The 18,689-nt window shown below is 49.6% G+C and overlaps 1 protein-coding gene across 1 annotated transcript; it reads right to left on the bottom strand.

Annotated features, from left to right (window-relative positions):
- Positions 1-725: 725 nt before the first annotated feature.
- On the bottom strand, positions 726-2,846 carry sox11b (SRY-box transcription factor 11b). Its single transcript, XM_056294511.1, has one exon. The coding sequence runs from the start codon at positions 2,714-2,716 to the stop codon at positions 1,577-1,579; it is 1,140 nt and encodes a 379-aa protein (XP_056150486.1). The 5' UTR covers positions 2,717-2,846; the 3' UTR covers positions 726-1,576.
- Positions 2,847-18,689: the final 15,843 nt, after the last annotated feature.

Below are 18,689 nucleotides of genomic sequence, written 5' to 3'. Positions count from 1 at the left end.
ATGTGCCATTAATGATATTGTAAAAAAAAAATCATAGAAAATCCAGTTTCCCACCTGCTATCCGGGACCCATTCACCACCAATATACATTAGTTCCTAGCTTTACTATTTTACACAACATGTACAATCTAGTAATGTGGAGCCAGCAAACAGGCCTTACCATGTCCACTGGCAGCCCTCAGCTTCATGTCAGCTCCATGTCAGCTCCATGTCAGCTTCATGTTAGCTCCATGTCAGCTTCATGTTAGCTCCATGTTAGCTCCATGTCAGCTTCATGTTAGCTCCATGTTAGCTTCATGTTAGCTCCATGTCAGCTTCATGTTAGCTCCATGTCAGCCTCATGTCAGCTTCATGTTAGCTTCATGTCAGCTCCATGTCAGCTCCATGTCAGCTTCATGTTAGCTCCATGTCAGCTTCATGTCAGCTTCATGTTAGCTTCATGTCAGCTTCATGTCAGCTTCATGTTAGCTTCATGTTAACTCCATGTCAGCTTCATGTCAGCTCCATGTTAACTCCATGTCAGCTTCATGTCAGCTCCATGTTAGCTCCATGTCAGCTCCATGTTAGCTTCATGTCAGCTTCATGTTAGCTCCATGTTAGCTTCACGTCAGCTTCATGTTAGCTCCATGTCAGCTTCATGTCAGCTTCATGTTAGCTCCATGTCAGCTTCATGTTAGCTCCATGTTAGCTCCATGTCAGCTTCATGTCAGCTTCATGTTGGCTCGATGTCAGCTTCATGTCAGCTCCATGTCAACTTCATGTCAGCTCCATGTCAGCTCCATGTTAGCTTCATGTCAGCTTCATGTTAGCTTCACGTCAGCTTCATGTTAGCTCCATGTCAGCTTCATGTCAGCTTCATGTTAGCTCCATGTCAGCTTCATGTCAGCTCCATGTTAGCTTCATGTCAGCTCCATGTTAACGTCTGAACCCGGTTTGAAACAGCAGCAGGGCAGGGGAACGCGCCTGAACCCTGCATGCTCACTAACAGAAAGAGAAAGGTCTTGAACCCGGTTAGAAGTGCCTGAAAACCCCTCAGTAAAAGCACACAACATTCCCTTTGACTGTACAAAAATATGCCTGAAAATAGTACTTTGTTAAAAAGATGAGGTATGTTGGTTATATATCAAAACGCTTCCTGCCATACCTGTGGTCGTACTGGTTAAACCTGCTTTTGTTTGAACATCCCCACACCGGGACGGAACCGGAACCGAGAACTGAATGAACATTCGCGTTAAATACGGAAAAATAAAACCACATAGAACCTGGTCTTTTCTGCTGGGGAAAAAAGTTAAATCCTGAACAGTGTTAATTCGTCTTGTCTGGGTCCAGTTCACAGCGGGACGGGGGTGCATAGTCCAGGTTCTGGTTCGGTGTTCCTGAGCCGCCCGTTGTAGACCCAAGCAACAAAAGAAATCCATAAAACCCTGTGCGCATTTTATTAAGCTCGTTTTTGTTTGTTTGTTTGTTTTTTGGCAAAATAAAAAGAAGTACCACAATGCAACCAAGACGGGTTCAGTACATCTCTCTCCCTGCATGCACGCGGCGGCGGACCGGACTCCGGGTGACTCCGGCCCGGGTCAGTAGGTGAAGACCAGGTCGGAGAAGTTGGCTTCCAGCCAGTCCCCTGCGATCATCTCGCTCAGTTCGGGTGTACAGTAGTCCGGGAACTCAAAGTGGGAGCCGAGGGAGGCCTCGCTGAAGGAGTCCAGGTCTTTGTCCAACCAGGACAGAGACAGCGTCCCTGAGCCGGAGGCCACGCCGCCGCCGCCCGGGTCGGCGGCGTGGCCTCCGGCCGCCAGGTTGACGCTTAAATCCAGCAGCAAGTCCTCCGCGTCGTCACCGGAGGAGGAGGTGGAGACGGACCTGAAGGAGGACGTTGGCGAGAGAGGAGCGGGGCTCTGCTTGCTGAGGTTTTTCAAGTTGTGCACGAGCCTTCCGGAGCTTCCGTTTCTCCACCGGGACTCCTCGTACATGCTCGTGCCTTCCGGTTCGGCCACGGAGCTCAGCGTCGGGCTCGCGGGCACCTTGGCGACGTGGTACGGCGCCGCCTCCTCTTCCTCCCGCGTTTTAATCCGCGAGGAGAGCGGCTCTTCGTCGTACTCCTCTTCGTCGTCGTCTTCGTCGTCGTCCTCGTCGTCGGTGTATTCCCGCTTAACGGACTTTGGTTTCGTCTGAAAGCTGCCCAGGACGAACTGGTACCGGGGCTCCCGCGGAGCTCCGCCGCCGCCGGTCGCCGCCGCCGCCTTGTTACTTTTCAGCTTGGGGAATTTTCTGTTGGGAATTTTCGCCGGTTTCCCTCCGCTTTTCTCCGGGGACGGCGCCGCCGGTTTCGGGGCGCCGTCCAGTTTGGGTTTCTTCTTGGGCCGGTACTTGTAGTCCGGGTAGTCGGCCATGTGCTTGAGCCGGAGCCGCTCCGCCTCCCGGATGAACGGGATCTTCTCGCCGTCGTTCAGCATTTTCCACCTTTTCCCGAGCCGCTTGGAGATCTCGGCGTTGTGCATGTCCGGGCTCTGCTCCATGATCTTCCTGCGCTCGATCTTGGACCACACCATGAAGGCGTTCATGGGTCTTTTGATGTGGCCGGTGGCCGTCTGACACCAGTCCGGTCCGCGGGGCCCCGGGGCCGGGCTGCACGCCGCCGCCAGCTCCTCGGAATCGGCGGCGTCACGGGAGGAGGCGATACTCGCCCGCTGTCCGCACGTCGTCTGCTGGACCATGTTGGGCGTTTTAAATCAAATCACCGACGGCAGGTTCTTCTTCTTCTTCTTCTTCTTCTTCTCTGTTTTAAGTTAACGTTTTAGTTCATCCGCCGGGGGGGCTGCGTCCGCCTCCCGTGGCCCGACAACATCGCTGTGATGCTCCGACTGAGCGCTCACGCCGCCTTATTAAATATTTCCCCGCCCCGTTTTTCATGTCCGTGACGTCGCCGCCGCCAGCCAATCGTAGGGGTTAGCCCAGCCCGGTTACAGCGTCCCGGACGTCCCGTTAACGCTTCTCGCCGTGTGGAGGATATGATTGGTGGTTGGGCGAGCGAGTGGGCGGGACTCTTGGCAATAGTCGGAACGGTCTGAACGTGGGAAAACGAGACGGGAGATATTGAGCGGATGGATCGCGAGAGGGAGAGAGAGAGAGAGAGAGAGAGAGAGAGAGAGAGAGAGAGAGAGGTCCAGACGGAGGAAAAGGAGAACATCTAGTGATTGATCAGAGACGGATTTCTGTCTCCCCCCCCCCCCACAAGTGAAGGCTCTTGGGTGCATAAGCAGCCCAGTGTCCACGTTGCTCAGTTCTGTCAGAGTCCCTCTTTCGCTGTGCGTCGTGTGACTGGATTGTGGCTCTTTGTGAAGGAATAGTTGCATGAAGAGGGACGGTTTTTCCCGTACATGTTTTCTTCATTTGAATTAAAGGTCTAAGGGTGGGGGGGGGGCATTCTGCTTTTATCTGCTGCAGAACTCAGCGGTTGTGAATCCCTTGGACCGAACTGTGATTTGGGGCTGTACACTTCACCATCTGGCCTGACCTGCAGACGCACACGTTCATATCAGCGATCGTTTCTGTCACGTGGTGTAGAATATGCAGAATAGACTGGGTTACGTCATTCCTGTTGGCCGACTGCCAGTTCCATCAAACAGACACCAGCTCTCTGTCTGTCCCCTAGAGGGCATCACCCCCCCCTCCCACACACACACACACACACACACCCCACCTGCCCCCGCCTTCCTGCCCCTCCCTGTCTGAAACGCAGGAGAGTGAGAGAAACGAACACACGTAGCGGTGGTATATTAATTGATTTTGCGTCACAAGAGATCTGTTAATGTCCGCTTTATGTGTGCACGTCCACATAATGTAAAGCGTCAGTGCGTTTTAATGTGCGAACTGTTATGTAAATGGTTTGACTGACTGATAATATTGCATCGTTTGATGTACTACCATGGAAGTTTATACAGCATGACAGATATGCAAATTCAAGGTGGAGATGGGTTTTCAAATGACTAGTTGCAGTAAGCGATAACCACCACAGACAGAAACATAAACAGACAGAGAGAGAGACAGACAGAGAGAGAGAGAGAGAGAGAGAGAGAGAGAGAGAGAGAGAGAGAGAGAGAGCGAAACAGAGACAGACAGACAGAGAGAGAGAGAGAGAGCGAAACAGAGACAGACAGACAGACAGAGAGACAGAGAGAGAGAGAGTGAGACAGACAGACAGACAGACAGAGAGAGAGAGAGCGAAACAGAGACAGACAGACAGAGAGACAGAGAGAGAGAGCGAAACAGAGACAGACAGACAGAGAGAGAGAGAGTGAGACAGAGACAGACAGACAGAGAGACAGAGAGAGAGAGAGAGAGAGAGCGAGAGACGAGGAGAAAAAGACAGTGACAGACAGAGAGAAAGAGAGAGAGAGCGAACCAGAGACAGACAGACAGACAGACACACAGAGAGAGAGAGAGTGAGACAGAGACAGACAGACAGAGAGACAGAGAGAGAGAGACAGAGACGAGGAGAAAAAGACAGTGACAGACAGAGAGAGAAAGAGACAGACAGACAGAGAGAGAGCGAAACAGAGACAGACAGACAGAGAGACAGAGAGCGAGACAGAGACGAGGAGAAAAAGACAGAGACAGACAGAGAGAGAGAGCGAAACAGAGACAGACAGAGAGAGAGACAGAGAGCGAGACAGAGACGAGGAGAAAAAGACAGAGACAGACAGAGAGAGAGAGCGAAACAGAGACAGACAGACAGAGAGAGAGAGCGAAACAGAGACAGACAGACAGAGAGACAGAGAGCGAGACAGAGACGAGGAGAAAAAGACAGAGACAGACAGAGAGAGAAAGAGGGAGACAGGGATGCGCGACGGGATAAACCATGCTGAAGAAGAGCGCCTGATTTGACATCGAACCTTTGGATTGTTAAGGGAGCGTCAAACATCTAGAACAAGAGAACAACCTCCATGAAGAAGGTCGTTAGCTGGGAAACCTCGGTGTAGGTTTATTTTATTTTCTCAAACTCTTGCTAAGCAAAGCAAGCTAACGTTACTGGCTAGCTGGCTAACCCGTTAGCCCCTACGCAGGCTTTTCCCAATCTTCCTACGCCGTGACCCTCAGCTATTTTTCTATCAAACCAGGTAGGAAATAGCACTCTAGTAATATTAGTTGCTGGCTAAACATTGTTTATTCAGCTGCCATAACAACATGGCCACTGAGACAGCAGAGGCGGCTACGGGTACTTTGTGCCCTCGCTTTTTTAAGTACCCAGAAGAGAGCAAAACCAGAACACGGAAGAATACAGTTCAGACATAGAATTCAAAGAGAATACCCAGAGACCTTATATGCTGATCGCTGTAATAACACTGGTGTTGTCACCAACTTGCTCTTTTATACTGAGCAGTCACTGCATGGCATATAGCCAGATCAAAGCACTACAGCTTCATCTCCAAGAGAGGGATCTGCAAGGGGAGACAAACTCAGATCTTTGAGGATGAAGACAAGCACCAAGAGAGAAGGCTCCTGACTGTCAACTTTTACCAAAATGGCACAGTCATGGTGCAAGGTAATGAAGCTGCCCTTGGTTCCTTTGGACAGGAATTTCCCGCTGTGGAGGAAATGGCTGCATCTAAAAAGAATACAGGAAGCATTCTGGGCTCTCCCATCACCCCAGACACCCTGACAGCAGACAGCCAGGTCCACAGCACTGCTCAAAGCTCCCCCATGCCTGGCTGTGATGACCGACATCCAGACAACCACACTGTCAGCCTTCTGAGAGACAGACTGGCTCTACTAGAAGTGGAACTCACTGAGATGAGAGAACGGCTGCTCCCCACCAGCACCATACCACACCCTGACCTCCAGCAACAACTCAGCCAGTGTAAGCACCAGCTAGAGACTGTTGCACAAGAGCTGAAAGAACAGATCTGCAGCCTGCAGGGGAAAAACCAGGCCCTCACCATAGAGCTGAGGGAAACAAAGGACACCACGAGGAAAGAAGTAGCGCAGGTGAGAGACGAGATGACAAGGGAACTATCAGCCATCATGGTAGAGCTGCAACACAGAAAACAGACTGTAGAAATGTCTACCAATACAAAACAGCCACAACCCCTCACACCCTCCCTCCCAACACGGAGCCCCCACCAACCAGCGAGGATGCAGCAGAGAGAGGCTCCCAAGCCCCTCGTGGCAACCCTCACAGCACTGAGCCCCCACCACCCAGCAAGGAGGCAGCAGAGAGAGGCTCCCAAGCCCCCCCCCCCAGCATCTCACACCGTAAGCCCACCACCCTGAAAAAAGACACGGAGGTTGCTATCCTCATTGATTCGAATGGCAAGTTCATTCAAGAACAAAAACTCTTCCCCAACACGAAAGTGTCAAAGATCTGGTGCCCCCACAACAGAGGATGCACTCTAAATCCGTTCCCACCCCGAGTTTAGCCCTCCAGGCCATGTTCAGATCCATACCGGCACCAACAACCTGCGAGAGGAACAGGAGACGGCTGGTAGTCCAGTTACCAAAATAGCAGAGAGAGCATCTGTGTCCTTCCCAGACTTGCGCATCACCATCTCTACCCTGCTACCCCGCAGAGACTTGCACCATAAGACCATCAATAAGGTGACTCCCGAATGTGCACGTTGCACATCACCCATACATAACTCCTGAGCACCTGTAAGCCACTCCCACTTCAAAGAGCAGGCAGTGGGCATGTTTACCAAAACACTAAAAGATGTGGCATTGGACTGTCAAAGCCTCCATCTCATACCAGCCAGAGGACCTCCCAGGGACCCCTACCATGCCCCAGACCACATCAGGAGCCAAAGACCTCCCAGAGACCGTTACTACGCCCTCAGCCCCTGTCAGGAGTCAAAGACCTCCCAGACATCCACCCAGACCCAGCGCACTTCACACCTGGGTGGTAAAATCATGCAAGATCCAACTACTACCACTACTACTACTACTACTACTACTACTACTACTACTACTACCACTACTACCACTACTACTACCACTACTTTCGGCTGATCCCGTTAGGGGGCGCCACAGCAGATCATCCGTTTCCATCTCTTCCTGTCCTCTGCATCTTCCTCTGTCACACCAGCCACCTGCACGTCCTCCCTCACCACCTCCATAAACCTCCTCTCTGACCTTCCTCTTCTCCTCTTCACTGGCAGCTCCACATTCAGCATCCTTCTCCCAGTATACCCAGCATCTCTCCTCCACACATGTCCAAACCATCTCAGTCTTGCCTCTCTTGCTTTGTCTCCAAACCGTCCAACCTGAGCTGTCCCTCTAATATACTCCTTCCTAATCCTGTCCTTCTTCATCACTCCCAATGAAAATCTTATCATCTTCATCTCTGCCACCTCCTGCTCCACCTCCTGTCTTTTCACCAGTGCCACTGTCTCCAAACCATACAACATAGCTGGTCTCACAACCATCTGTCGTTGATGGATATCGCTGTGGGAACTGAACTTGTGACCTTTATGTTACAATGCTGTCACTCCTGACAGAAGGTCGACCTGAGGAACACAACAAGATGTAATCCACACACCCCTCCATCCAGCCACACGATGACACCAAACCAGACTTATCAAGACGGACTTGTTTCATCTCCTCACATGATGTTTACTTAGGTGCATCTGAGACGCCTGGCCTGCACACTGGTCTGCACACTGGTCTGCACACTGGTCTGCACACTGGCCTGTACACTGGTCTGCACACTGGTCTGCACACTGGTCTGCACACTGGCCTGCACACTGGCCTGTACACTGGTCTGCACACTGGTCTGCACACTGGCCTGCACACTGGTCTGCACACTGGTCTGCACACTGGTCTGCACACTGGTCTGCACACTGGCCTGCACACTGGTCTGCACACTGGCCTGCACACTGGCCTGCACACTGGTCTGCACACTGGTCTGCACACTGGCCTGCACACTGGTCTGCACACTGGTCTGCACACTGGCCTGCACACTGGTCTGCACACTGGCCTGCACACTGGTCTGCACACTGGTCTGCACACTGGTCTGCACACTGGCCTGCACACTGGCCTGCACACTGGCCCAATTCTACTTGGCCAATTACCCCACTCTTCCGAGTCGTCCTGGTCGCTGCTCCACCCCCTCTGCCGATCCAGGGAGGGCTGCAGACTACCACATGTCTCCTCCCATACATGTGGAGTCACCAGCCGCTTCTTTTCACCTGACAGTGAGGAGTGTCACCAGTACTGTTAGAGGTATTGTTGTCTGTGTACCATGTGTATCAGTATGTACTGTGGTACTGTGTTAGTACTGTTAGAGGTACTGTTGTCTGTGTACCACGTGTATCAGTATGTACTTTGGTACTGTGTTAGTACTGTTAGAGGTATTGTTGTCTGTGTACCATGTGTATCAGTATGTACTGTGGTACTGTGTTGGTACTGTTAGAGGTACTGTTGTCTGTGTACCATGTGTATCAGTATGTACTGTGGTACTGTGTTAGTACTGTTAGAGGTACTGTTGTCTGTGTACCACGTGTATCAGCATGTACTGTGGTACTATGTTAGTACTGTTAGAGGTATTGTTGTCTGTGTACCATGTGTATCAGTATGTACTGTGGTACTGTGTTAGTACTGTTAGAGGTACTGTTGTCTGTGTACCATGTGTATCAGTATGTACTGTGGTACTGTGTTAGTACTGTTAGAGGTACTATTGTCTGTGTACCATGTGTATCAGTATGTACTGTGGTACTGTGTTAGTACTGTTAGAGGTACTGCTGTCTGTGTACCATGTGTATCAGTATGTACTGTGGTACTGTGTTAGTACTGTTAGAGGTACTGCTGTCTGTGTACCATGTGTATCAGTATGTACTGTGGTACTGTGTTAGTCAGACAGAGGAGGCGCTTGTGCAGCGAAGAGGACACACCCACATCTGGCGTCCCACCCGCAGACACGGCCAGCTGTGACTGTAGGGATGCCCGACCAAGCCGGAGGTAACATGAGGATTCAAACCAGCGATCCCTGTGTTGGTAGGCAACGAAACAGACCACCACGTTACCCAGACGCCCCAAAAGATGCATGTTTCAGCTGACCCGTGTCAGTGTGGACGTCCTCCCATCCTGACAGGGTTTGACGTCCTGTGAACAACCGACAGAGGTTGTATCTCCTACAAGCCTCCAGAGGCTTCACGCTCTCACGCTTCACAGAGGGAATTCACATGTTCTTTTGGTGGCGACAGGAATCGATTCTCTCACGTGTCTCTCTTCCACTCGACGTGTTGAGGCGTGTCCTGTGACAGTCCAGATCTCCACGTGGACCTCAAGGACTGAACGAGTTCAAATCCTGAAGCTTTACAATATGTCCCACTGCCGTATGTAAGACGACATCTAACCACCAACACCAGGTCCTGCAGACTGCAGCAGTATGTGATGTGGCTGTCGGGCAGGACTTCACCAGGGAAACATGACAGGGTGCAGGGTGCTTTCATCTTCATCACAGCAGCTAGGTGAGGAAGAGGGAGGCAGGTGATGTTGAGTTAGAAGAAGTGAAGGTGTTGTGTCTAACCAGCAGATATGACAGAACAAGCTGGTAGACCTTTACCAACACGTAGTACTACATCAATACGTACAACTCAACCGGGTTCAACCGGGTTTTATGGTTCGAGGTGGTTTGTAGTCACTCACACACACTTGCTGTGTCATTCTATGCACATGCTTGTGTATTTAAATGTGATGCGTATTGTGGTGTGGTTGGTAAAATGTGTCGTATGAATGACCTGTGATGGATAGACTGATAGTTTGAGCCACGGCTGACATTAGGGTCCAAGTTTTGGGGTTTTTTTCTCCCCAATTGTGCTTTTTCGCAATTACCCCACTCTTCCAAGCCATTCTGGTCTCTGCTCCACCCCCTCTGCCGACCCGGGGAGGGCTGCAGACTACCACATGCCTCCTCCCATACATGTGGAGTCACCAGCCGCTTCTTTTCACCTGACAGTGAGGAGTTTCACCAGGGGGACGTAGCGCATGGAAGGATCACGTCAACAGGCCTTCACGACAACAGGCCTTCATGACAACAGGCCTTCATGACAACAGGCCTTCACGTCAACAGGCCTTCACGTCAACAGACCTTCACGACAACAGGCCTTCATGACAACAGGCCTTCACGTCAACAGACCTTCACGACAACAGGCCTTCATGACAACAGGCCTTCACGTCAACAGGCCTTCACATCAACAGGCCTTCATGACAACAGACCTTCACGTCAACAGGCCTTCACAACAACAGGCCTTCACGACAACAGGCCTTCACATCAACAGACCTTCATGACAACAGGCCTTCACGACAACAGGCCTTCACGACAACAGGCCTTCACGACAACAGGCCTTCACGTCAACAGACCTTCACGACAACAGGCCTTCACGACAACAGGCCTTCACGACAACAGGCCTTCACATCAACAGACCTTCATGACAACAGGCCTTCACGACAACAGGCCTTCACGACAACAGGCCTTCACGACAACAGGCCTTCACGTCAACAGGCCTTCACGACAACAGGCCTTCACATCAACAGACCTTCACGTCAACAGGCCTTCACGTCAACAGGCCTTCACGACAACAGGCCTTCACAACAACAGGCCTTCACGACAACAGGCCTTCACGACAACAGGCCTTCACATCAACAGGCCTTCACGTCAACAGGCCTTCACATCAACAGGCCTTCACGTAAACAGACCTTCACATCAACAGGCCTTCACGTCAACAGGCCTTCACGTCAACAGGCCTTCACATCAACAGGCCTTCACGTAAACAGACCTTCACGTCAACAGGCCTTCACGTCAACAGGCCTTCACGTCAACAGGCCTTCACGACAACAGACCTTCACATCAACAGGCCTTCACGTAAACAGACCTTCACGTCAACAGGCCTTCACGTCAACAGGCCTTCACATCAACAGGCCTTCACGTAAACAGACCTTCACGTCAACAGACCTTCACATCAACAGGCCTTCACGTCAACAGGCCTTCACGTCAACAGGCCTTCACGACAACAGACCTTCACATCAACAGGCCTTCACGTAAACAGACCTTCACGTCAACAGGCCTTCACGTCAACAGGCCTTCACGTCAACAGACCTTCACGACAACAGGCCTTCACGTCAACAGGCCTTCACGACAAAAGGCCTTCACGACAACAGGCCTTCACATCAACAGACCTTCACAACAACAGGCCTTCACGTCAACAGGCCTTCACATCAACAGGCCTTCATGACAACAGGCCTTCACGACAACAGACCTTCACGACAACAGGCCTTCACGTCAACAGATCTACACGTCAACAGACCTTCACGACAACAGGCCTTCACGACAACAGGCCTTCACGTCAACAGGCCTTCACGACAACAGGCCTTCACGACAACAGGCCTTCACGACAACAGGTCTTCATGACAACAGACCTTCACGTCAACAGACCTTCATGACAACAGGCCTTCATGACAACAGACCTTCACGTCAACAGACCTTCACGACAACAGGCCTTCACGTCAACAGGCCTTCACGACAACAGACCTTCATGACAACAGGCCTTCACGTCAACAGACCTTCATGACAACAGGCCTTCACGTCAACAGACCTTCACGACAACAGGCCTTCACGACAACAGGCCTTCACGTCAACAGGCCTTCACGACAACAGGCCTTCACGACAACAGGCCTTCACGTCAACAGGCCTTCACGTCAACAGGCCTTCACGACAACAGGCCTTCACGACAACAGGCCTTCACGTCAACAGGCCTTCACATCAACAGGCCTTCATGTCAACAGACCTTCACGCCAACAGACCTTCACGACAACAGGCCTTCACGTCAACAGACCTTCACATCAACAGACCTTCACGACAACAGGCCTTCACATCAACAGACCTTCACGCCAACAGGCCTTCACGTCAACAGGCCTTCATGACAACAGACCTTCACGACAACAGGCCTTCACATCAACAGACCTTCACGCCAACAGGCCTTCACGACAACAGGCCTTCACATCAACAGGCCTTCACGTAAACAGACCTTCACGTCAACAGGCCTTCACGTCAACAGGCCTTCACGTCAACAGGCCTTCACGACAACAGACCTTCACATCAACAGGCCTTCACGTAAACAGACCTTCACGTCAACAGGCCTTCACGTCAACAGGCCTTCACGTCAACAGACCTTCACGACAACAGGCCTTCACGTCAACAGGCCTTCACGACAAAAGGCCTTCATGACAACAGGCCTTCACATCAACAGACCTTCACATCAACAGGCCTTCACGTCAACAGGCCTTCACATCAACAGGCCTTCACGACAACAGGCCTTCACGACAACAGGTCTTCATGACAACAGACCTTCACGTCAACAGACCTTCATGACAACAGGCCTTCATGACAACAGACCTTCACGACAACAGGCCTTCACGTCAACAGGCCTTCACGTCAACAGGCCTTCACGACAACAGACCTTCATGACAACAGGCCTTCACGACAACAGGCCTTCACGACAACAGACCTTCACGACAACAGGCCTTCAGCGGCGCTAAAGTGGTCAAATGACTCTGTCAGCATCTTGACTCACAAACGGCTCCCGGCGACGCCTCCTTCACACAGCTCTCCAGCCCCGAGACCGTGCTAGTGCTAAGAGAGGCTGTCATCCATCCACAGCAAATAAGACAGTGGAAGAAGAGGAGGAGGAGGAGGGGTAAGCGGGGCAACCGAGGCAGTGATAAAGACAGAGAGAGAGAGAGAGAAATACAAAGATAATGATCATGACTGGGAGATAAAAGAGGCAATTAATTCAGCAGCGTTCATGTACTGTTGACATTTCAGTTAATTACCTGAGTCTACTGTCAGCCAGCGGGATGACTAACACTGGTGGGGGACAGGTAGCGTTATCCTCCACTTCCTGTGTACTGCACCCACAGCATCCGCATCCATCACTTGCACCCCGCTGCAAACGACCGGTAGACGCCACCGGGAGAAATACCGCCCCTGCTCTGTATGCGCACATTTTAGCCACGAAATGGAATATTTTCATCCATCCTGTGGTAAACGCAGGCTGGCGCGCCGCGTCTCATCGGCCTGATAAGGAGGCGTGCACCTCCCCACCATAGATCTTCCCCGGCAGAGATAGAAAGGATGTGTTTCTCTGTGGTCTGACGCAGCCGATCTGAATGGAGGAAGCATGTCTTAGTTCTGTGTGGTCTCAGTTCACCACCACCATCACCACACACACCTCCACCAAGGAAACAGGAAGTAGACTTGACGCAGCCTGATGCATATTATGTGTGGTGGTTCTGAATGTCTCTAATGCCACGTTAAACAGGAACAGGAAATTGTTTTTTCTCTCATTCAGTACTGAGTCCCTGAATAGACATATAATGTTCACACATGTCTATTGGGTTATGTTGGGTTGAGTACCCAGTGACGACGATGATGATGATGACGATGATGATGATGATAATGGCCTAGCATCATGCTTTATGTCTTTATGTCTTTTGAAGGTTGAAAGAGAGTCATGTTGTGAATGTCTTGTGGGAGAGAGGTCCATAGGCGGGGGGCAGAATGACTGAAGGCTCTAGACCCCATGGTAGTCAAGCTCAAGCGAGCCAATGGTGTAGTGAGTTGGAGAGTAGAAGGGGATCTGTGTGTGCGGGAGGGCGTGTGGATATGAAGGAGTTCAGAAAGATATGAAGGAGCTAGGTTATTAGGGGCCTTAAAGGTGAGGAGCAGGATCTTGAAGTCAGTAGGGTATTTAACAGGGAGCCAGGGGAGTTGCTGAAGAACAGGAGTAATATGATCTATGGAAGGCGTTCTGGTACTGATACGGGCAGCTGAATTCTGGACCAGTTGAAGTTTATGAAGACACTTGAGTGGAAGACCAAAGGAGGATACTATATCATACTATATCATGCTACATCATTATATGTTTATCTTTATTTTTTATTTTGGTACTATTTTATTACCCTAGGATGCCTAACAACATCAGGCAAAGGGACCGCCAGTGGAAACTAGCCTCTTCGCTAACTCGCGTACATTTACATTGGTTTCGAATGTTGATTAATATGAACTGTCCCTTCCCAAATAAACGTTTTGAATAAATAGATCATTGTATATCATACTGTGTCATACTATATCATGCTATAGCACACTCAGTTCTTGACCAAATGTGTTTGGACGTTTGGACATCGGTTGTCTTTTTTTACACAAGTAATGTGAGGAAATTCCCCACATTGAAGACACCAGAGTCAAATAAAATCGCTTGTACTGCCTCTCAAAACCAAACTGTCATATTTTTTCTATTTCTTATCGACATGTTTTCATTTTCAGGCCTGTGGTGACTGAATCGGAGGGTTGGGCGGTCACGTCTGCTGGATTCTGAGAGGCCCTACACCTGCATGGAAACCAGAGGAAACTGGAAACGCTGAGAGGCCCTACACCTGCATGGAAACCAGAGGACACAATCCATGGAGGGAGACTAACTGGCCTTAACTTCCTGTCTTCTTCCAACAATAGACCCCGCCCCCTCACAGTACTTCTCCCTCTTTCCTCCTTAAAAACACATCTCTTACCTTCACCCTTAACAATGGCTTTCCTCCTTTTGAGTAGAAATGCATGTCTAAAGGCGGGGGAACTTTCCGGAGCCTCTTCTTCATCTCAGACATTAATCACCGCTCCCCATTGGGGTTCTCTGCATCTATTCCAGCTTTGGGGTCTCACACAGAGGATGATGGATAATATACCGAATATGGGCCTTCAACTAAGCCAGCACAGGTCAGGAGATCAAATGTAATGTTGAATAAATATGCACATATAGACTGCTATTTTTCACCTTTCCGTATCAGGAGGCTGTGAGGCTTCACGGGTCTATCAGCCCCGACAGCCCCGCATCCATCATCCCACCGCACCAGGCCACACCAACCGCCCACGGCGCGCCAGGAAACGCTGCAGGCCGCTCAGGCTAACGCTTATTCTGCTAACAGTTATTCTGCTAATGGTTATTCTGCTAACGGTTATTCTGCTAACGGTTGATCTGCTAACGGTTATTCTGCTAACGGTTATGCTGCTAACGGTTATTCTGCTAACGGTTAACCTGCTAATGGTTATTTTCTTGCTGCAGCCGCTACAGACATGCCTAGGTTTACAAATACCTGCTAACATAATCCAATGCAGCAAAATGATCTAACTTTGTCTACCTTGTTGCAGAGAGCTAGGGAGAGGGAGCCAGAGACTGAGCCTGGTGACATGAGAGAGGAGTATTTCCTTCAGAATGGTGTTCTTTACCATCAGCAGAGCCAGGTTTAAGTAGCTTGTGGTCCCGCAGGCAGCCAAGATGTAATATTTACCTTGGGCCACTCTATTCCCTGGGCTGTCCACCTAGGGAAACACAAGACCACTGCTCACATTAAGCGTAATTTCCACTGGCCTGGCTTGCACTCAGATGTTGCCCAGTTCTGCAGGAGTTGCCCTCAGTGCTGAAACACATCAATTAAAGGCCCCACCAGAGCTCCACTCCAACCTCTCCCAATCATTAGTACTCCCTTTGAATGCCTTGGGATGGACATTGTTGGACCTGTGGAAAAAAGCAAAGTAGGAAACCGCCACATGTTGGTCATCACAGACTATGGCACTAAATATCCAGAAGTCTTCCCAGTGAAGTCAATCAAAGCAAAAACTGTGGCTTTTTCCTTGGTTCAGTTCTTTTCAAGAGTGTTTTCCCTTGTGAAATCCTAACTGACCAGGGCACTAACTTCATGTCTACACTCTTGAAACAGGTTTACCAACTGCTGGGCATAAGAAGTGTGCGCACCACCCCTTACCATCCACAAACAGAGGGACTGATGAAGCGCTTCAACCAGGCTCCCAAACAAATACTCCGTAAGTTTGTAAATGAGATTGGATCTGACTGGGATCAGTGGCTTCCCTACCTCCTCTTTGCCTACAGGGAGGTACCCCAAGCCACAAGTGGTTTCTCCCCTTTTGAATTTCTCTGTGGTCATGAGGTGAGGGGCCTGCTGTCCTTACTAAGGGAGACCTGGGAGGGGAATCAGGGGAGGGAGGGGCCTGTTAATTTAATTTCTTATGTTGTTCAGATGAAAGAGAGACTTCAGCAGTTGAGTGAATTGGCCCAGGTACACATGACGGAGGCCTAGCAGCACCAGAAGACCTTGTATGACCAGTCAGCCCGACAGAGAAGCTTTGACCCTGGTCAAAAGGTCTTGATTATGCTGCCAACCAGTGACAGCAAACTGCTGGCAAAGTGGCAGGGGCCTTATGAGGTCCAGGGGAAACTTGGGCCCACCACCTATCAGGTCTCCACCCCAGGGCACCAGCGTCCCTGTCGTGTGCTTCATGTGAACCTCCTCAAAGAGTAGGTTCCAAGGGCTGAGAAGGGAGCAGAGGTGTTGTTGATATCGGCCGTGAAGGAGGAAGAGGAGGTAGATGACTAATACCTGCCCTCGCTCCTATCTTCAGACCTGGATTCGAGCCATCTCTCTGAAAACTAGCAGTCTCAGGTGAAACCTTTGTTATAGCTACACCAACTTATGTTCAACAAGGGATTTAATTTAACCTCACTATCAAAGGCCTACACTGCCGCCTTCTGCTTCGGCCCTCCCCCAGCCCACTGCACTTCTACGCTTCAGACACAGCCCCACTGTTGCTCTGCTAGCCACTACACCGCTAGCCTCCCAACCGGAAAAACACTCTATGGGCCCCCTTAGTCTGAAATCCCTCTACTTAATACCCATGCTTAGCAGCCAAACCGTCTTCCCGAACTGTATGTATACCACAGCCTATTCTTTAGTCCCTCGCTCGTCCTACCCGCCGCCTTACTCGAGCCAGGTATGTGCTTCCTTTTCTCCCCTTCCGCTTCCTCTTGCACGCACCTCTAGCCCTGCCTCCCTCACCACCGATAGGCCAACCTGTTCTGAGTGAGATAAGCAGGCCAGTAAACAATAAACACAATCTGTACCCTTACATTCCCCCCTGGTAAACCCTTTCATACCAGTGACACTCAGCGATGCATCCCTGGAACATAAGAAACACCGTAGCACATGTTAACATATTTACACTGCGAAATGTTCAGAGTAATGGAAATAAAACACTTCCAAAATGAACACATTACATTTTCAGAGTATGTCATTTCATTACATAATCCCCATACCTCACAGGAAGTAGACTTACTGGGCGCCTGAGCCCCTCATTGTCTTCTTGTGCCTCGTCACACTAGTCTCGGTCTGACCTAGCTGCTTAATCACCAGTGCCCCTTCTTTCTCCTTGACCTGCACTACCTCCTTTGGGAGCATATCTTTTGGCTTGCTCACCACTGCTACTCTGGCCTTTGGCATTAATTGTATAGCCGTCCCACTTGTATTCATTACCCTGGCCGGGACCTGACTGCACATAGTCTTGGCTAGGATGTTAGCTACAAAGGGCCCCTTTAGTAAACCTATCTCCTGTGTGGCCTCTACCAGTACCTGACACTCTACTTTGGGTGGAACCCTACAACAACCTTCCATCACCCTCTCACTCATCAGAGGAATGATAACTGGCTCATAAAAACCCTATCTGGCCATCTGGGGCCTGTGTATGGGTTTCTGTCCTCACTGTGGATATCAGCCTACGTACATTGGTCTCTCCCTCGTCAAGGCTATAGGGCTCCATCTGGATGTGGTTATATATGTTAGTATGTATTAGTATATGTTAGTATGTGTTAGTGTGTGTTAGTATGTTATATGTGTTAGCATATGTTAGTATGTGTTAGTATGTATTAGTATATGTTAGTCTGTGTTAGTATGTGTTAGTATGTATTAGTATGTGTTAGTATATGTTAGTCTGTGTTAGTATGTATTAGTATGTGTTAGCGTATGTTAGTATGTGTTAATATGTGTTGGCGTATGTTAGTATATGTGTTAGTATGTGTTAGTGTGTGTTAGTATGTTAGTATGTGTTAGCATATGTTAGTATGTGTTAGTATGTATTAGTATATGTTAGTCTGTGTTAGTATGTATTAGTATGTGTTAGTGTATGTTAGTATATATGTTAGTATGTGTTAGTATGTGTTACTATATGTTAGTATATAGTTAGTATATGTTAGTATGTGTTTGCATATATCAGTATGTGTTAGTATATGTTAGTATATGTTAGTATATAGTTAGTATATATTAGTATGTGTTTGCATATATCAGTATGTGTTAGTATATGTTAGTATGTGTTTGCATATATCAGTATGTGTTAGCATATGTTAGTATGTGTTAGTATATGTTAGTATATAGTTAGTATATGTTAGTATGTGTTTGCATATATCAGTATGTGTTAGTATATGTTAGTATATGTTAGTATGTGTTTGCATATATCAGTATGTGTTAGCATATGTTAGTATGTGTTAGTATATGTTAGTATATATTAGTATGTGTTAGCATATGTTAGTATGTGTTAGTATATAGTTAGTATATGTTAGTACTGGCGGCACAGTGGCGCAGTGGTTAGCACTGTCTCTTCACAGCAAGAAGGTCTTAGGTTCGAACCCCGGGGTTGTCCAACCTTTGGGGGGGGGGGTCATCCCAGGTCCTTTCTGTGTGGAGCTTGCATGTTCTCCCCGTGTCTGCAGTGGGCTTTCTCCGGGTGCTCCGGTTTCCCCCGCCATCAAAAAGACATGCATGTTAGGGTTAATACTCGTCTGTGCCCCTGACCGAGGCGTG

Source organism: Lampris incognitus, chromosome 15 (assembly GCF_029633865.1).
Source record: "Lampris incognitus isolate fLamInc1 chromosome 15, fLamInc1.hap2, whole genome shotgun sequence".
Classification (NCBI taxonomy): domain Eukaryota; kingdom Metazoa; phylum Chordata; class Actinopteri; order Lampriformes; family Lampridae; genus Lampris; species Lampris incognitus.
The sequence above is the reverse complement of the archived record's forward strand: the minus strand, read 5'-3'. Positions and strand labels throughout refer to the sequence as shown.

Bases quoted from the DNA above. Each gene is read 5' to 3' on its own strand.
- sox11b (XM_056294511.1), bottom strand. From the start codon at position 2,716: ATGGTCCAGCAGACGACGTGCGGACAGCGGGCGAGTATCGCCTCCTCC.